A 21,838-nucleotide genomic window follows, 5' to 3' on the forward strand; every position below is an offset into this window, starting at 1 on the left:
GCCACTGGAAGGATTCAGAACTCGCGTATTCATGAATATTTTGTGTGAATTCCTGTGACGAAAATAAGTTACATAGCTCTTTAAGTTCGTTTCTTGCCCCGACGAAATTCTTGCCATTGTCACTGTACAGATTGGCACATTTACCTCTACGAGATGTAAATCTTCGCAGGGATGCGATAAATGCGTCTGTGGTGAGATCGGAGACGAGCTCTAAATGTATAGGCTTGGTGGCTAGACAAATGAATAAAGCCACGTATGATTTGCGATGAACTTTGCTGCGTGTCGAATGCGATTTCAATAGGAAAGGTCCGCCATAGTCTACACCAGAGTTGAGAAATGGTCTTGACGGTGTGACTCTAGGTGACGGAAGTTGACCCATGAGTTGCTTGGCCGTGGTTGCCTTCAACTTGTAACAAGCGAGGCAATTGTGAATTACTTGCTTGATTGTGCGCCTTGCTCGTACAATCCAGTATTGTTGCCTGAGGGATAACAACAATAACTGTGATCCTGCATGAAGCTGTCTCAAATGTTCCGCTTCTATTATAAGCTGTGTCAGGTGACCTTTCGAAGGTAGAAAAATTTGATGTTTTGTTTCATAAGTCAAATTGCTATTCTTGAGTCTTCCTCCAACGCGAAGAAGGTTGTTGCTGTCCAAAAATGGGTGCAGGCTCTTCAATGTGCTGTTGGCTGAAACTTGTTGGTGCCGTTGAAGATCCTGAATTTCAGACTTGTAGCTTGATAGCTGAATAGTCTTGATGCATGTATACAATGCTGATTGCATTTCCTTTGTTGAAAGACTTGCTTTTATATTGTTGTTGGACTTTCTGCAGTTATGTATGAATCGCTGACAGAAAGCTATCACTCGAGTTAATTTCGATAATTTGGAGAAGCGTTCGATTGTTTGCTCAAGCGAATTCTGCCAAATTGATACTGCCGCTATGCTTATTCCCTCCGGAATTTCTACTTCCCTTGGCTGCTGCGTAAGTGGCCAATGCTCTTCTGTATCTGTTAACCAATGTGGACCATGCCACCATAAATGGCTATGTTGTATTGAAGTGGGTTCAATACCTCTTGAGATTATGTCTGCCGGGTTATCTGCTGAAGGAACATGTTTCCAATCGCTAATTTGCGTAATGTCTTGAATCTCTGCTACCCGGTTGGCTACAAAGGTTTTCCATCTTGGATGGTGCTGCTAATCATGCCAATACAATTTGTGAGTCCGACCAGAGATGTATCTCGTCTACATTCAGACGTAAAACTGGTAATACCTTGTGGACTAATCTTGCTAGGAGTAATGCTGCACATAATTCAAGACGAGGTAATGTCACCTTGATTGGCGCTACTCGTGATTTAGCACAAAGTAGATTTAATGCTGTTTCACCTTTGTGGTTAGTTGAATGCACATACAAACATGCATCGTAAGCATATTGCGATGCATCTGCAAATCCATGTATCTGGATATTTCTAACTATTCCATTAATTAGAACAAAACGATTGACTTCAATGTGTTTAATTGCAGGGAGTTGTCTGCGCAACTGTTGCCATTTCTGATTCAAGTCTTGTGGAAGTTCTTCATCCCATTGAACATTGCATGTCCACAATTGTTGAAGAAATGATTTGTATGTAATAACAATTTGAGTGATGAGACCTAAAGGGTCAAATATTGACGCAACGACTGATGCTACCTGTCGTTTAGTGCTTGATATTTCGACGTCATTCGCTACTTCAGAAGCTTTGCTGTTGATCAGTAATTTATCTGCAATAGGATCCCAAGATAAGCCTAAAGTCTTCACTTCTGAATCGTGAAATTCGACTGGAAGCTTCATTTCACGCATGGCTGGTGGAACTGCTTCTAGCACTGTCGTGCAGTTCGAACACCATTTACGCAAAGTAAATCCTCCACGCTGCATAATGTTAATTAATTCTGCCTGAATCTGCAATGCTTCAGCTACGTCTTGTGCTCCGCTCACTACGTCATCAACTAACATGTCTTCCTTGATGATACTACTGATGCGAGGATGCCTGCTGATTTCGCTGTCTGCCAGTTGCTGTAAGCATCTAGTAGCTAGGAATGATGCCGAAGCTGTGCCATATGTAGACGTTCGTAGCTCAAAAAATTCAATTGGATGCTTGTTGGAGCTTCTCCACAATATTCGCTGTAATGGATTGTCATCTTTTTGCACCTTAATCATTCTATACATTTTCTCTACATCTCCTGTGAATGCTATAGGATGTGTGCGAAATCTTGTCATGATGGAAAATAAATCTTGTTGTATGGTGGGCCCGATTATCAATATGTCATTGAGGCTCTTGCCACTTGTGGTTTTGGCCGATCCGTCGAAAACAACACGAACCTTGGTTGTGGAACTCTGTGGTTTGATTACTGCGTGATGTGGCAAATAGTAGGCTACCCTGTGGTCACGAGACGTCGGTAATTGTCCTACAGGTACCATGTGACCTAGCTGTTCATATTCATTCATGAATTCTGTGTAAGGAATCCTTAGTTCCTGTTGATGCTCAAGTCTTTTCTCTAATTGGAGAAATCTCTTGGTGGCATGTTGAAGTGAATCGCCCAATGCTTCTCGGCTTTCTTTGAGTGGAAGTCGAACGATGAATTTGCCTGTTTCGTCCCTGACCGTGTTTTCACAATAGTGACGCTCACAGCTGATTTCTTCCTTTGTTCTATGCCTGGTATATATCTCCTCAAGGTCCCAAAATCGCTGAAGCTGTAGGTGGAGACTTTCTTCCGTTCGAAGGAAACATGATATCGATGAATTGTTGCCACTGCATTGTTGTGGAATGCGTCCTGCGACTATCCATCCGAATTCAGTGTTTTGTAGAATCGGCAAATCAGATGAACGTGTTATGCGATCAGGCTTGAGAATTTCGAAGAAGATCTGGGTGCCTATTAAAAGATCTATCTTTGCTGGCACATCAAATGTCGGATCTGCCAATGTTACATGTCTTGGTATTTTGATTGATGCTCGGTCGACTCGATGTGAAGGTAAGTTGCTTGTGAGCCGCGGCAATATTAAGCATTCAATGTTGGAATGCCATGTGCTTATTCTAGATTGCAACTGAATATCCACCTTGAAATTTGCTTGCGACTCAACGTTGTTTATGCCTTGAATCGGTAAATGCTGAGGATGTTTCTTCAGTTTGAGACGCTGAACCAACTCTTCAGACGCAAAGTGGCTCTGGGATCCACTGTCTAGCAAGGCTCTACAGTATATCCATTGACCTGCATGGTTCTTGACCTTTACTACTGCCGTGGAAAGTAACACGCGTGATGTATGTTGCCCTTTGAGTGCACAATAAGAAGCTTGTGGAGTTTGATCTTGATTCTCGTTTTGCGTTGCTTGAGAATTTTCATTCTTGCCTTCTTCCGTAGATTCTGTGCTGGAAAATGACGTTCTTGATATACCATCATTATGCAACAATGTGTTATGCTTGCGTGAACATTTTTTACACGAACCTGCCTTGCAAAGACGCAGTATGTGATTTGGAGATAAGCAGTTCGTGCAGAGTTTATTCCTTTTAACACAATCATACTTCTGCTTGTTAATCGCGGCGATCAATGATGCACACATAAAGAGAGCACGTGGTTCTTTACAAAAGAAACAAGAGTTCGCATTATTTGTACTAATGAAAGATTTCGAAAAACCCTTATTTGATCTTACATTGTAATGCTGAGGTTTGACTGATTGTTTATTTACATCACTTGGTGCGGGCTGAATGCTTTCCAGCGCTTGACATCGTCTTTCCAAAAACGAAAAGAAATCATCTATGCTGACAAAATCTGTTTCACTATTTTGCAGTGCCCACGCTTTCCTAGTTCCTGAATCTAGCTTAGACACAAAATGCTGAGTGAGTAACATGTCCGCCAAAGGTACATCTGTGTAAAGCGCATTTACTGCATTCAAGTTGCTTGTCGTACATCCTACAAAGGAACGCAATTCCTGAGCACTTTCCTTGCTGACTGCCTTGATGTGCAATATTTCATGAATGTACGATGATGCGATTAGCTTCTTGTTTGAATATCTACTCACTAAGAACTTCCAGGCAACTGCGTAGTTTGCCTCCGTTGATGGGTAAGTTTTGAATGAGCTTGTACGCTTCGCCCTTGAGCGACGAACGTAGATACTGAAACTTCTGAATGGAAGCGATGTCTTTGTTATTGTGTATTAAAGACGTGAAAGTGTCTTCATAGGACAACCAGTGCCGATAACCACCCTCAAAAGTTGGCAATTCTATTGTAGGAAGTTTGAGCCGGGTTGCTGTGACATGCGATGTGTTGACAGCATCATGCTCCGCTTGAACCTTATCATGCTGCGATAATAAAGCTTGCATCCGGGCACTCAACTCGTAGTACGCCGTTTCCAATTCGTCTCTGACGTCATCCTGCGATGAACCAGTTTCAGCTTCTAACTGATCTTGCACTTGCTCAATGTCCACTCAAATGCGAGACAATGCATTAAATCGAGTACGCACTTCTTGAATGTTTCCTTCACGTTCACTGAATTGATTGACGAAAGTTTCCATTCGAGTGATTTTTCCTTTTAATGTCCCTCGATGTCTAACGAGACGATGCTGCACTTCGCTCTCACTCATTTTTATGAAGAACACGAAAGGTTAAAGGAAATAAATGCAAGGAAATGAGCCAGACAAAGTAAAATATTCTTACCGACCTCCTGCGCCGTTGTCGTGAAGAAAATGATGCATGAAAAGTATCGTCTAGCTGTTTACATTCCTTTGCTGCGAACGACAATGGAGCTGCATTGTTGGCAATATGGCTGCTGTAAGAAACTGTTGTTTCCGCACTGCACTAGCACTTGACCTTGAACTTGAACAGAATGTCACGTAGCTGAAACATCCGTGCTGGTAAGGACCAAAATGAATGAATCCGGTCACTGGACCAAAATGAATGTTTTGTGTGTGGCCACTGATGAACCAAAATGTGCTTGCCTGTTGGGCCGAGATGGGTCTGTCTAATTTGTACGATGCACGCCAAAGAAAATGATAGTACTTACTGCGCGTTGCTATCACAAACCCATACCTCTGGAGTGGAGGACCATATTGAATTCCATAAGGTGATTCGACTCGGATGATTGCAAATGACACTCACTGATAATAACGAAGATATATTGAATAAAACAAAGATTACATGTATATACAAACTTGCTGCAATGCAACGCGATGGACGGACTGAAATTACCACGCACACTCGGCCATGCCATATTGTCTCGCTAACCGACTGAGCGTCACTCTCTCTCTGTTCGAGAGTAAACATAAAACAAAACTGAATTCGCCTGACATCTATTGTTAAAAATATCAAACATATCAATTATGACTTGAGACACATATTTTGATTCGGATTCTAACCCAGGAGCTTTTGCAAACCATATACCACAACAAACACTTGATATGAAAAGTGATGTTAACAGGTATAAGCTGTAGGTTTGTTTCAAGTCGTCTTTATAACTAACTAACTAACTCTCCAGCCTTCTTAAACCTGAAGGTTCATGGCTGCTGCAACACAGGCCATCCCTCTGTCCCTATCTTGAGCAAGATCTATATACTCCTTTCCATTCCTACCGATTTCCTTTAGGTGCATCTCAACGTTGTCTCTCTATCTTCCCTCAAGTCTTATTTATGCACAGATAAACCAATCGGGACTAGACCTATAGTTTAGAGTGGGATCTGAACTACGTATTATGTGCCTCCACCGGGTACCGAACCCGACACTCCCTGATTACAATGCGACGATATTACCACTACGCCATCGTGAGACCCATAAGGTGGGAGGTGTTTGCACAGACAGGATAAAATTGTTGTTGGTATGGTGTTAGTGAAAAAAAAAAATTGGATTTCCCTCAACGCACACCGTTCTATCGTACATTGGCTCTTCATTTTTAACATTAGCTGGGTTTGCTATCATAAAATAATAAAAATTAGGAATTTTAAAATGTACATATTAATGATAAAATAATAAAAATTAGGAATTTTAAAATGTACATATTAATGAATCCATAAAAAGGGCAATTTTCTTCTGGCTTCACAATTTTTTCTACCTCCAACACTATTTACTGCAACCTGTAGAATTGTTATATGTGAAATCATGCTCCATATTTGTTAATAATACCTTACTTAGTTTTTCTTTGAGGTTATTCAAACACAATAAGAATGGAGTTTCTCTATGACAGATTACTTTGATTCATATTTATCCTATGTTGCTTGCTAAATTGTGATATACATCATACGAATGTTTGTGTGCGTGTCGGTAACTCTCCAGCACTAAATTTCTCCTAATGTTACAAATGTTTAGAGCATGTTATGATTAAAGTATTCAGAATCGAGATTGGATAAATTTTGCTTTAGCACGACGATCTCCAAAATAGTCACTTTTAATATGAGCATATGAGGCCTTGCGGATACGAAGGGCGAACTCAACAAAAGTACATTTTGAGGAGAATGTTTATCAAGTTGTGAGGCACGGGGCAAACTGAACAAAAAACTTTGGAAATAACGCAGGAAACTTTCCGATCTACTCTTACCACGTTTTTGTGGAGTTCGCACTGTGCCTGACAACTTGAAATGCATTTCCCTCGCAACGTACGTTTGTTGACTTCGCCCTTCGTATCCGCAACGCTTCATACATAGTCCTTTCCAGTGGCGTAAATATCACACCCGCAACACCCGCGTGCGGGAGGGGGGGGGGGATGTCATGGGTTTCTAGGGCGCAGTAAGAATGGTAAATTAAGAAAGACCGAAAATTCACAAAAGTTTTCCTTTCGGCGATAAAATACATTTTCAACCAAACATATTATATTTTTACGCTCCTACTGCAAACAGAAAATGTTAATTACTAGAAAAGTAGAAAGTGGATTGCCAGATTAGAAGAAAACCTTCATTAGCTGAATAGATAATGTCATCGAAGGGTAGACTGGCAACGCTGACTTTCAACTTTGCAACGAGATTTGCAAATAATTTGACAAGTATCGTTGGTTCACTTCCCGTAGGTCTACTTGACACGTTCCTCGCTATATTGTGATTGGTAGTTTTGTCATTTTTCACAAAAATTGTGTTCCTTGCAACATTGCCGTGCACTGTTTCACCGCAATGACGTCACAGATGCGATGTTGAGTTGCCAGCATGCAGGCGGCAAACCGGACAAAACAGAACATTTGTTGTCTCCTTGGCAGGTTCCATTCCCCGTCCGGTCCTCTTTCTATTATATTGCACCGTTCTTTGTTCTTTCTACGGTATCTCCCCACTGTGTTTGGGAACTCCCCATGCGCTGCACAGCCAGCGCCGCCATTTCTGCCCCGAACCATGTACACGTCTGTTGCCTGTCGAGTGTCACGGACCACTTTGCTTGCATTCTCGGTGTGTTTCTTCGTCCTACGTCGTTCTCCCGTGGTTCTGAAACCCCGCACTACTTTTCTCGAAGGCACTGCTTCATGGTGTTTGTTTCCCGCTGTGTAATTGTTCCTTCGTGCTTCATTACTTCTTTTGTCCCTACTGTTGGCGATCGCTACCCTTTCCCTTCACTTGTCTTGCGGGACACTCCTATTTCCTTTGTGGAACCCCATGCGCATGCGTTGCGCAGCTGCCGCCTGGTGTTTTTCGGATGGGCGACTTTGGTGTTCCTTTTGACTTCTTTTGTTCCGCCTTTCTATCTTCACTGGTACTGGCTGTACAGAGGTGTGAAGTTCATTTTCACACGTTTTCGGCGTTGTCTAGCTCCTCACGGAGGCATCTCTCGACAAAGTGGAAGGGGCACTTTCGTCTCTATTTCATGGGAGGTATCTGTGGTTTTCGTTTGTACCCTACCTTTTGAATCACCCTGTATGTACTAAGACATGGACATGAAAAATCATTGGGGCCTTGTCCCATTTTCGGGAAAGAAAATCAAAATTTTAAGAAATGTCAATGTGAATTAACACACTTCACACTTCCTGCTTTATCAGAAAGTGGAACAGCCATTACGTACCCTCCCTTTCTTTGTTCAAATTAGAACAGTCGATGTCTTGAAAAGTTGTGGGATAATTTTAGCTCTTATTTCTTTGATGGATAGCGTAGTGGTAATGTCAGCTCCTTGTAATCAAAGGGTCCTGTGTTTGATGCAAGGTCGAGGTATAAGTAGTTCGGATTCCACTTTAAACTGCAAATTCCCAGTCCCGATTAGCCGTCTTTTGCATAAAGTGGGGTTTAAAGACAAAACTCCATATACAGTGGCGTGCCAAGGACTTTTGAAATGGGAGGGGGACCTAAGTAATATCCACAACAGTTTAAAGCATTTAACAATAAATTTACACTAAGTGTTTTTCGCTCCCTCTCCTCCAGGTGTTGTAATCAAGTGCACACGTGTTCACAAAATTTGTAAACAAGTTTGACGTTTGACATGTAGTGAATAGAAGTGAAAGGTGAGTAAATAATGTTATTTTGTTATTAACAAAAGAAATGAAGGTTAATAGTAAATGAAAATATATTTTTTTGTATATTTATATAAAAGGAAACCGAAGGATCAATGGAGGCCGGGTTTTTCACAATAGTACACAGGTGTTTGGAAGATGAAAAGGTATACTCGAAAAGACGCAGCTGTTTTTGAAATGTACAAACGATATTTTAGTGAAAAGGATTTTACTTAGGTACAATGTGAGAGGGTAGACGAGGTATTGTTACTGAGTGAATAGGTTCAGATTTTGTAAATCGAAATGTGAGTCTATACAAAAGAATGTCTAATGAAAAGATTTTGTAAAGGAAAAGGAAACCCGATAGGACACAAGAAGTAATGAAAAGGTTTTTTTAACGCAGAAGGTAAGGTGCAGAATTGTTACCGAGTGAATAGCTCGCCTATGTGAACGATAATAGAAAAAGAACGTCCAATATGTTTTTCAACTGTACAAAAGAAAGATTTCATGAAAAGGTTTTTGAAATGTGATAGGGAAGCCGCTGTATTGTTACTGTTTGAATAGTTTGCGTTCTTGAAACGCGTAACCGGAAACGGTGATGAAAGATTTGTTGGTTGCGAGGGAAGGTAAAACGACCTTGAAATTGTTTTTGTGTGGACACAATAGGATGGAGCAGGTATACAGAGCGCTGTGAGACTCGAGAGTAAGGAACAAGAAGCTGAGGGACGGCGGTGCACAAGGGAAGGTAAATGACCTTGAAAGTGTTTTGTGCGTATAGAATAGGAAAGAGCTTATATTTACGCCACAGGAAGAATAGGGAGTAAGGAAAATGAGCAAGGACGACGCATTTGATTTTTTCGAACTTATAAAGGAGCCGTATCAAGAAATGGGTAAAACCAGTTCAATCTGGTTATTAGAAACAAGTCCGAACAAGTTTTGATTGCCCTTTCCGATTGACTCAAAGTGGAGATTATGCTGAGCCCTGTAAGTACCTGCAAATGTTTAAATGCGTGAAATGATTAAATTCTGTAATATGGTGACTGACCAAATATATGAAAAGCTACACTATAGTGTTAAGAAGTATAACTCTTACATTTCTCCAGAAAGAATATAAGTTTATTCTTTGTTTTATTATTTTTAAACACTTTTGGCAAATCGCGACGATGAGGATGAATAATGATATAATATACGGCTATTCTCAGACCAGGATTCGAACCTGCAATCTACCACTGTGTTACTCGCCTGGCACCCTCACACTTTACATCAGCACTCGAGGTTCGGTGCACTTCGTACTCGGCTCTGATTTGTGTAGGGGTATCTTTGTTTGTACGACAATGCACGTGGGTTTCAACAAGTCAACATAATTATAATTAACTACAAGAGACAACGGATAACCTTTACGAAACCTTATTGTTATAGGGGATAAATTACCTTGTCCAGCAACTGTGAAATTAAAAACAGAAATTTTGGATATTTTCTAAAGTTTTTGCATGTCTTACTGAATCATCCTGTATATAGGGTATGTAAATATTCCAAAAATAAAAAGTATAAATACGAAAACTTTGGATCACATTCAGCAAAAGATTTATCTCTGTTCTGTTTTAGGAAGAGTTTACTGAAAGACTGAAGTCACGTTTTGGCACTTGTACGCAAGGTACCATCCTCACAAGTAAATGCAAACTGTATGTATAAAATTCTGTAGTGTGTATGTCAGTTTCTGCGATTAAATTCCAACCGATAGCTTCCAATACCAATACACTAGTAACAGTTCAGTTCCAATTACTATTGTTGTTGTTGTTAATATAATTAAATATATTAAAATAATATTTTAATAATTTGTGGTAGGAAATCTCATTACACCATGAAATTCAACTCTTTCTTTGTTCCTAGTTGCTCCTCTAACTGATTTACATGATAGGGTATCTCGTGAACACCTGACAAAATATGTCAGTACTACTGAAAAATAAAAATAAAACTCGTAAAATAGCATATTTGTTGCAGACATCATATCCTAGACAACATACATTTCAATAAATGTATGCCTTTCCTTGGGAGGTAGTATATAATGCCATTTTTATAAGAAAAAGCTAATTATTTGTTTAGAAGTCCATTACTTAACCCTTAATCTGAACCATCCAGTCTGTCAGACCGACACGCATGTGTATATATTTTTTACATGCAATTTATTTATTTTTTGTTAATGATAACGCAAAATATTTGTTCTGTGAGCCTTAATTATCAACTTCGAATTATTTATCTATGTAAGGTTCTATAAATAAGAAGGAATATTTATTGTTTATTTAGAATACAGTAAAAAATGGACTACCTGCAGCCTTCTTTAAGAACATGGAAAGCATATTTTCAATAGCGGATTTAACAATTGAGGAGCACAAAAAAATTATAGGAAGAGCCCTAAGCTTAGTAAGATCAGATAATATTTTGAGGAGTGTGACGATCTCCATCTCTGCCAAAGAAAAACTGCGGAGCTGGCCACGTGGCGTCTGACAGGTCAGGTAAAGTTGGCAGAGAACAGGTGACGACACGAGCAGTAACTTCACAGTCATCGAGAATCCGTTTCCTTCATTGTCACTACTTGTTCCTGAATCTCCACCAACCTACGACTCAGGAGAATAAATGGGAGCAGCGTCAGAGTTGTCGATTGTCTGAGAATCAGCACTTTCAACATCGTCATCCTCGAGTTCAGACACTTTGTTTTCTAATAGTTCCCTCCCTGACAGGTTCGTAAAAATCATCGTCTGTGACTCGGAAAATGGCTCGTTGTCTTTCTTGGGCAAAGGAAACACTGTTCACAAAAATACTACGAAAGAATAAGAAACACACACTCTCCACTAATGTACACAACTCGAACCACGCGGTATTATTTACCAGGGCGATTCCGACATAACCCAAACTACCCGGTCTCACAGACCCCATCCCTTAATTAACATAAAATCTACCGTGCCGATCGATACTCAGTAATCCATTGATACGGTTTGGCTTGTTCAGAGGGACACATTGTGGGGAAAGGTACTTTGACTTTCGGGGTGGAGAGCGCAACTGTGTTGCCACACGAGCCTGGTGAAATTTTCAGGGGTCTGCTCAGACCGATGGTTCGGGTTAAGGGTTAAAACAAATGGTTTTGAAAAACCCTTGTTTGTTCTGAACAATTTGTTTCCAATCTTCAGTGAATTCAGAAGACATGCACAACGTTTGTGTTCTTTGTACAGTATTTAGATACATCATTGACATCAAAAGGATTTAAGTGATGACATTTCTTTGCAGTTTGTAATACAACTGTCATCTGAAATTGACTAATTGCCAAGATACGACTGAGACTTACTAGACTGTTCTCGTTATAGATTGCTGGTACAGTGGTAACGCCATTGCCTTGTAATGAAGGGGTCTCAATGTGGATGCACATTGCACAGTGGTTCAGATCTCACTTTAAACTGTAGATCCAGTTCCAATTAACCTATCTGTACAACAATTCAATTCATTATAGAGTGCAAGATTGTTTCAAATGAGCCACTTAAATTTTTGCAATACTCAGAAATCGTGCCTAGTCATTGAAATTAGTGCATGCATGTAGTTGCTGGAAACACCCACATGGGGTCTAGAGCTTTGTAAATATGCAGTCCAAGAGTGAAAGTTGATAATAATGGGTTATGAAGCTTTTGTTGCACAGATTGTTTTCTATTCTGTATGTTACTGTTCTAAATGATTTTTTATTAAAACCTTTTAAGATTTTACTTTCAATAAGTTTTTTTAAGTTTTAAGTTATTTATTGTACCATTATATTCTCACATCTTTTTCCTATTTCAAACAGTGAGTTAACTCATTACTGCTACTGCTACACCAATCATACATTACAATATAGGTTTCTAACCCATTACCAATCAAGTTTCACATATGATTGAGCTAGAGGTGTGGCATATGTGTAACCACTGTTTCAGCAGTAACAGTAATAAATAGGAAAAACAGGAAGAATTTCTGTTAGAATGTTTTAAAAAATCACAAGAGAGTAATGTCTCCTTGAGATTTGAAGGCTTCCACAGTTGGTGATAAACATAGCAGATGTCAGTGTTTCTGCTAAATGGAGCAGGTTACACGGTACGGCATGACATTGGATAGAGGACAACACCAGAGAGTAGGAAGTACTAAGTGATGGTTGCCTATATTTAGGGCTCTTGTTAGCATTGAAGAGGAACAGAATGACCAATGGGAACAACTTGTGAAAATCTATCCCGCAGATGATGATGCCATTTCCTCCACTTCAGCAAGCTTCGGGTCTTCTGCTGCATGACGCCACTCAGAAGATTCAATTAGCAGGCCATGACTTGCATGTAAAACCATAGGAGTTATGCACAACAGATGCAATTGTAACCCTTCGGAATTGATACATCAACCACATTTTCCGATCTTTCATATCCATTGCAATTCTATCTTCTCAAGTAAACCCTGGCAATAAAAATGCATGGCCACTGAATAAATGCATGACAGATTTAAATCATGTGTTGTTATCATATGTGTTTCATTAACACTTCTTTGCACCTTTTGAAAAAGCTGGTCACAACAAACAGATGCTTAGATGAAACAAAACACAACAGAACGTTCATATCAAGAATGCAGAAATAAAAAAGCCAAATAACTTTCCCTTCCAAGATGGACAAAGTTGAAGCACTGTTTCTTGCTTGCATATAGATGAGGATTCATTTGCTTCACATACATCAGCAGAGAATGAGTTCTCTACTAGTCCATTAGATGTTTATGGTATGTGCACCATAACTGCTACAATAATTCTTAGGAATCATTTACCCCATGGGAAACGATAAAATAAAACTGACTGGAAAATAAAAGAAACTCCTGTAATAATAATAATAAAATTAGGAAGGTAATTGCTCAGAAACACTTCAATGAAATTCTTTCCATGCCACTGCATGGGGCTGTTTTTGTCTTTGTAATTTTGCATTACAATGGATCTTAATATGTAACATTCTTTCATTAACTGTGATGAGTCAACATAAATAATTCATGTTACTAATGTGTGAGATTCGCAGAACACTGAAAAACTCTTTTGAAAATGTTGCAGAAGTCATAATCACAAGCAAACATAATCTCTGCTATGGGTTGATTTTGGCTGGGAGACCGTGTTAAAAACTGTAAGTACGTATTTTATTCATGTTCTTTTGATTACTGATGCAGCATAGAAACTTGTAGAAGAATTTTTTGGTGTAGATTTTATAACTTGAGTCAGTAAAATAAAATTTTAATGTTAGGAACTTCACTCCCCTTGATAAAAAGATCAGTAAGAAACAGAGAGCATGTGAGTAATGAATGCTTTGGATTCTAGAAATGTTTCCTTTGGGGAATATTCCAGTACAATACACTGGGAAATGACAAAGGAGACGTTTAAGAAAATAAAATATCATTTAAACGAACTTATAATGAGATTGAATGCATGATCGTGCAACATAAGCAAAAATGATGTAGCAAATCTTTCTTTGCTCATGTAAGGATTTTGATCCTTCTGTGTAAACAAATGGTTCAAGATTTACCTTGAAAGTGTGTTTATCACATGGTGTAGGATAGAATAGAATAGAATACTTTATTGGTCATTAGACAACATAATTGCGATACACTCCGTCATAGTAAGTATATAAATGTAATATAAAAAAAATACAAAAAAAGGAAAATTAAAAATACATATTAAAATATTACACATTCAACAACACAATTTGCAAATTAAACAACATGTTTTATTTACAGAAAATGCAATTGACAAATAGTACTCCATATTTGATTGCAATACATTCATGTCTATAAACCCATTTTACAGCTCTGTGATGCATTATCAGTAGACATTTATATTTTACAGGCCATGACGGAAATGTTCTCCAAATTCCGTGACACTATATATATATAATATCGTAATAATATATTATTAATGTGTTTAGAAAAATGCTTGTTTTCCAAATTACGTATATAAGCTGGTAGCAGATTGAATAGTTTCATTCCATAGTGTTTAAAATTTTGCTGAGTCTTGCATAATCTAGCGTACGGCATTTCTACGAGTACATTCAGATTGTGCTTTGTATTATAGTCATGTCTGTTAGATCGCAACCTAAAACTTGGGAGGTTTTCCTTTATGTACATTAAACTATGATAAATATTTATAGAGGGTGTCATAATATGCTATTCTTTAAAGATTTCCCTACTTGACTCCATATCAAGTAGGCCTACTTCTTTAATACAATGTATAGCCTTCTTTTGCCATTTAAAGACTTCCTTTGCACGTGTCGAGTTTCCCCATAGTAAATTACCATACAGTAAGTGTGAATGGAAAAGAGCGTAGTACACAGAAATCATCATTTCCTCACTTACAGACCTTTTTAATTTCCGCAATACATATAAGACACGGGCAAGTTTCTTACATAGTTCCTGGGTATGAACTGACCAGTTTAATTTTGTATCTAAACATATGCCAAGCAATTTTACACTGTGATGCTGTGTAAGTTATGCCCCAACATAAATAGTGTATTATAGGAAGGCTTGTGTTCTGTTGCAGGTTACACAGAAGCATACCTCAGAGTCTGAAAATGTGATCGAATAATTATTCGTCCAGGCCTTCTCATGGCTCACCCAAGGCTTTTGATGACTCCCCTAGAACTTCCCATGGCTCCTCTAGAATTTCTGCTGGCTCACCCAACGATTCAGATGACTCACCGAGCACTTCTATTGGCTCACCCACAGTTTCTGCTGCATCATCCAGGACCTCTACACCTATGAGTCATTCAAGAGGACTGTCTCTTCCATTTGATGAGAGAGGGTCTAGGTCGAATAGAAGATCTGTAAGTGCATCAATTAGCATTATAATTCCTTCTGCAATGCCAGTGTAAGTAATAATAATTATGGCGGACAAATTAATAGATGCGGTTGGATATCATCCAATAACAATGTATTAGTTTCTTGGTAATTTTATTGATAATTATACATTTCCAATATATAAGGGGTGTACGTTGTGGAGATTAGGGGGTGAGGGTGGGCTGTTGTCCCCTCACGAAGGAAAAGGAGGCAAACAAGTCAAATAAATTTTTTCTCCAAACTTATTAATGGTAAAATAGATTATTCTAGTCTGTTGTCGAATTTAATTTTTTATGTACCAAACTGTATGTTAAGGCCCAGAACTGACCTCTTTCAAATCCCCCTTGGAAGAACCAAAATGGCCGAATGAGTAGGATGTTCAAGTTATTTAATTCAGTTGCTAAAACTAACGCCAGTGTTGACCTATTTAAATGTAATTGTAACATTACATCTATTCGCTTAATTTCTGTATGTTTTGTTTTGATCATTGAATTTTGGTTTTCATTCAGCTTGTAAGGTTATATCCAACAGTTTAGAGTCATTTATTATTGTATTATTACTGTGTTTACTTTGTCCCTTTAATCTACTAATTAAATTCTTCTCACAATTGTTCTTAAATGTAAAATGTATATTGCGTCATTCATATTTCTTGTTAATTTAATTAGTTATGTTCTTGTTTATGTAATGGTGTCATCCCATATTGAACACTCTAATTGGGCATGTGCCTGTTGTGTTTCAATTAATTAAATAAATAAATTTGCATTGATAATGTACGTATGTATCACACATGACGACACACTTCTCTCAGTGATGGATGACTTGCTGGAGACCCTGATTGTTGAAGTAAGCAAAGAAACACTCCTCTATGCCTTGACTAATGTTATAGTTAGACAACCCAAATGACATGATAGAGGGTGGGGACTTGCCAAGATAAACATTGCACCGTAATGCATTGCTTTGCACTATACGTGATTTGAAGCTGGTATTATTAGATTTGTTTATCTGAATATTTAAAATTTATACATCTCACTGCATCTAAGAAGGTGAGAAGGCGTAATTGAATTCAACTGCAGTATAAGTAACAAGTTGTTGGCTAACCAAAAATATTCATGATTCTTACTATGAAAATTGATCAAAGTGTAATCATTATGTATTAGACAAATTGGTTTATTTCTGACAAATGTTACCATAGATTCTCCACTATCTTAGAAGGTGCAGATTTGTATTTAACTTCAAACTGCATGTAAACAGTCGTAAATATTCATATACTAGGCGGCTAATACTTTAGAAGGAAAATACTGCAGGACTTGGCCGACTTGAGTGAAATTCGTTAAAACCTCTCTTTGAATTTTCAACATCACACGAAGGTGTTCTTTACAGTATGTGAAAATACGTGTCCGAAGATAAAATGATTTTGAATATTTTATATGAAAATATTTACCTCAGATTATCACCAGCAGAATAGAACTGACAAGTAGCCTGGTCCCAAATAGTGCACTCCCTCAATTCGCCTGGCAAAAGGCAAACAAATGAAATAAACAATGTAACACAGCATAAACTCTGGTAACTAGGTTCATGGCAAGCAACAATGGAATGAAACATAAATGTTTAACACAAGGGCTGCAAGCGTCGACCTGATAGAAATACTGATTCGTTATTACAATTGGCTTATAGACGAACTGTCCACTCGACGCGAGATACGTTTTTTAAATTTTTTTCCTGATTATTACTAAGTCTTCGGATGAATTTATTGATTATGTTGGTTCATTTTACTTCTCTTTTATGTCAATGTTAGCTAATCGCGAAGATGAGAATGAATGGTGATAGCATGAAATGGGTGAAAGGAGAAACACATAAGGACAGCACACAACGCGAGTCTCATCAAGGATTATATACTGGCTATGAGTCCTGACGCCAGAATCTCGTTAGTCTGCACTACATGGAAGTGAGATTAATATTTGGGTGTTTTGAGAAAGGGTTATATCTTACACTCCTAATTCATTGGAGTCATTTTTTCTGTTCAGTAGACGCCATGCTGTTTTTAAGTCTATGAGGGAACAGAAAGAAAGGCTTTTACTCACCACTGATGTATCTGTGACCGATTGTGAGCATTTAAAAAAAATGGCGCCGAATGTGTTTTCTCGGGAGGGCGCAAAGGGATTTCCCCCCGTGTCGCCGTGAGCCAGTCCGGCCCTCGTCCGCATTCGTGATAAGCAGGTCTCGGTAGTTGATGACCTAAAAAGTATTTAAAAATGATTTGTAGAATGGTCTTCAAATTATTTAAAAGTGACCTAAATATGGTAAAAAATGAACCTAAAATAATTTTCATAAGTGTGGGGCGTTACCCCACACCCCTATACGCTTTCATTGCTAAGCACGGGAGCACTTTACCTTTTTTATCTTCTTAAAATGATAGCTTGATTTTTTCATTACAACAGAGTAGTTGTTTGTGGGTTTTAAACTACTGAAGCAAATGGATTTTTTTTTTTTTACTTCAAGTCATTCACCTCATTTCCTAGTGGGCCTTGTATGTACGATACAGTAGTCGGTCAGCATCTGAAAATACAATTGTGTTTCGCATACATTATAATATTTTATACTGTGACTCAAATCCAAGATTAAAGCGATTATAGTCGCCAGCAAAGGGTCATCAAAGTATAGGATTCACACAAAGTTTTTTAAGTGCTGAAGGAAATGTACCACAATCAATTAATTAATCCATTGTCAAACTTTCAGTTAAAATAATATTATGAATTTCCATTAACCGTATGGTGAACTTGCTAAAAAGACCAGGTCAGGAAATTTAAACACAGTAATACTTCGTTAATGCGGACCCCGATAAGCCGGACGTCTCTTAATCCGGACAGGCAAAAGGCAAAGAAAAAGTGTGATGCAGAGCCAGGTCCGTCGGGCACATCATTATAATATGGGTATCGTGTATGTAAGTACTGTATTGTATGTACACTATTGCTTTACATTTTACTGTACTGTATAGTGTATTTAGGCCTATATCCTTTAAATGCACCATAATAAACGTGTTATGTTGCTATAAACGGAGTTTTAGTGCACTTTCTACTGTTCTTTCAGGTTATTTCAGTTAATCCGGACTTTCGTTAACCCGGTCAACTTATCCCCCCCCCATTAGTCCGGATTAACGAGGTTTTACTGTGCATAGATTATGCTAACAAATGTATTTAAATTAACAAAATAACAGGGAAAGAAAAAATGAACCTCATAAATGAAGAAAAATACAATGAAGACAGCAAAAATACTGAATAATGACCTAAGAGCCAAAAAGGCCAAAAATGCAAAATAAGAACAGTGTTTTCTGGTTCTAACTTTTGAGAAAAGAACTCCTATCAGGTTTGCATTGTTTTCCAGGCTCAGAATGAAAGGCGACTGTTCATCAACTTCCGAGCTCTAGTGATAACCAAGAGGATACGCCACTGAACACGAACTTATAAAATGATTGCAACCAGGAGACAGAACGCAACATACGTTCGAACCTGTATTGTTACAGGCATCTATATCTTGCTAATTGTGTTGGTGGAATACGTGATATTTCTCTTTTCATGCCTCATGCAATATCGAAACACAAGCCCTTGAATAGGCACGACAAGACAGAAGCAATTGAATATTTATATATCACATGAACAACCTCTATTGATGTAGATAAATGATAAGTATAGCATAAAAAATTCATGGAGACAACAATCAAATATTCTTCATGATTCGAGATAAAAAGGAAATTACAGTGCAATATAACGTGAGTAAAATAGAATCGTTGAAACAAAATTCTGCTGCTGCATCGATTTGCTTCTTACAATATTAAATTAGTTATTATCTCATTGCGATTCATGCTACAAAAATAGCTAAAATTCACTGTAATGTAGAAAGTTTGAACTCTATTGAATCGCTTTAAAACTTCTTCACATTCCCACTATTTAAATATTTTGATTTTCAGTGTTAATTACGTAAGTTACTTAATTGTAGTAGAGCAAAGGCGAAAATTAGCCTTTCCCAATTATATCTCAGGGAGCTGGAAGAATTTTGCCCTGTGTTCCGGTAGGCTAGTCCCGGGTTTTGAACAACAATGACTTACGAATTCTGTAGCGACACCAAATTGAAATACACATTTATCTCTTTTGTTATTTTCACATTTTTGAAAATAATTGTTTTCCGTCATTCCCCGCAAATTCCTACCTTGCCTCTGTAATAAATTATGAAGATCATATTTTAAAATACGAATATTCAAGTATCAGTCACACACCGTAGTTTCCGGGTTGAAATAAACCTTTCTTATAGTTTCCTAGCAACGTCCGTTTCCATGGTCAACAACGACATGGCAAACACGACAGTGTTGCATCTCTAAGCAATTTATTAGAACAGCCACAGTGTATCTACTTTCTTAATGAGTACTAGGGGTCTGCGGGATCCCGAAACGTCGGGACCGGGATCGGGAAAAAAAATTCCCGTCCCGATCCCGACTTCGGGAAATGACTTCCCGACTTTTCGGGATACCGAGCAGTCCGAAAATTCCGAAAGGTCATTTTTAAAAGTCATTAATTCTCGACGTTTCCTGCATTGTACGTATCTGGAACTTATCGTAAATTGTTAGTTTTTATTCCTGAAATGCAAAAGCAATCACTTAAGGTGAAAGGGACGGGTACAATTCGAGATTTCCAAAGCTTCTGGAAATTTAAGTCGGGAAATTGCCAAATTTTCCCGTCCCGATCCCGTCCTGATCCCGTCCCAAAAAAATTTGTCTCGCACAACCCTATTTACTAGTACGTTGTACCCTTACAACGTCAAAAAGGACATTTCTACTCTTAAAAAGGGGGTAAGTGGATGGTTTTAAATTTTTTTCGTTGCTTTGAGGTAATTTCGTGGGGAGTTGTAATAGGGCATTCTCTTTTTCCTCCGGAGCTTCTTCCTTCATGGAGAACATTTTATATCAGTGAGTGGGTGAGTGAGTAAATGGTGAGAGTGGTCCTCAAATTTAATTATTTATTTGTTGCAATTATTTTAGGCGTACCTTATAAATCTGTTTTCCTCCACAACTAACAAAACCCATTTTCGAATTTGGAAGTAAGTAAATATTTTTTAGAGGATGTGCAGAATGATTCATTTTTTGACATTTTTTGAACTTTTTAAAGATTTTCATCAATACATCATCAAAAAGAACTTTATATGAACCGAAGAAGAGAAACGACAGACTATAGAGATGTTATCCCAGCATAACATAATCTACCCAGTGTCAGCTGATCTCATCACTCGCAGTTGGATACGATTCATTTGATTTCAAGGAAGGGGTGAAGCGAATCGAATTTTAAATTTTTAGTATGACTCTGACAAAAAGGTGAAAAGAAATGCTGTATATTTTAGGCCAACTAATGAAAATTATTCACGGATTTCTGTTAATTTCTTAATTGACCTCTAATAATTTACCCCTAATAGTGATGTGTTGCGTTGTCTCTTGCATTTTCATTTGTCAGGAAAGAGAACTGGTCGTGAAAGTGAATTTAGATTGATACACAATACTGGGGAAAGGAAATGAGAATATTAGATATTTTATATTTTCACCTTTTATTGTTATTCCTTGCTCATTTTTTCAATCTTCGAGATAAGCCAAAAGTGGCAGAGAAGCGAAGTGAAATGAAACAAATCAATCAATCAATTATCTTCCGACTGCAACTTTATTATCTGTATAGAAATGAGGCAACCATGCTTGATAGGTATCTTGCATACATAACTAGAAGTGCAATATAGACGCAAAACGCCAATTCACTGTCACCGAAAAGCCCATGCATTTTAAATGAAATTTTAGATTCTGGTAATATTACATATTTTGTAAACAGAAAAAAACATTTGCATGTACCAAAAATTACCCGTCTCTATGCATTTACTCAAATTTCTAATAGTAGGTAGGGGCCTCCCCCATGGCGCAGTGGCAGCGTCGTTACCTTGTAATCAAGGGATCCCGGGTTCGCTACCGGTGGAGGTACACTTTCCGATCCTACTTTAAACTGTAAGTCCAGTCCCAATTAGCCTTACTTAAAACAGAAAATCAACCAACCAAATGTAATAGTAGGCTTATTAAAACATGGAATATCCTGTGTATGAGAACTTCCACGAGTTTCTTTCACTACTCGTATTTAGCTTCTTATAACCAGCGTTTTTCTCTTTGTGGTCTTCTACTACGATTTTTGTCTTTTCAACTTCTTATTTGCTCCGAATATATTATTTCCCATGTAAGGATTCCTCACAGTAACCGAATCTCTAAACCACCACCGGGAATTGAACTGAAGACCCTTTGTTTACCAGGAAGTATCCAATGAATTTCACGATTATCTAAGTTTAAAATATTATTAAAAACACCAAGAATACCATATTTGCTTGTACAGAGAGAAATTACTATAAATATCACTTACCTCTCATCAACGTGATATTCCCGAAGCCGAACTAGATATATTTGTTACTATCTTGATAAATCTACGTAACCTTTGACTTCAAAATATATATCATAATTTGATGTATGAAATGTCGTTATACAATACCTTTTC

At 38.0% G+C, this 21,838-nt stretch overlaps 1 protein-coding gene across 1 annotated transcript; it reads right to left on the bottom strand.

The window, feature by feature from the left end:
• Positions 1-1,196: 1,196 nt before the first annotated feature.
• LOC145989141 (uncharacterized) lies at positions 1,197-21,713 on the bottom strand. The gene is made up of 4 exons (XM_083124433.1): positions 21,707-21,713; positions 15,054-15,194; positions 4,050-4,454; positions 1,197-3,394 (listed from the first exon to the last, which is right to left on the bottom strand). The coding sequence occupies exons 1-4, from the start codon at positions 21,711-21,713 to the stop codon at positions 1,197-1,199; spliced, it is 2,751 nt and encodes a 916-aa protein (XP_082980559.1).
• Positions 21,714-21,838: the final 125 nt, after the last annotated feature.

This window comes from Lepisma saccharinum, chromosome 6 (assembly GCF_977018435.1).
Source record: "Lepisma saccharinum chromosome 6, izLepSacc3.1, whole genome shotgun sequence".
Lineage (NCBI taxonomy): Eukaryota > Metazoa > Arthropoda > Insecta > Zygentoma > Lepismatidae > Lepisma > Lepisma saccharinum.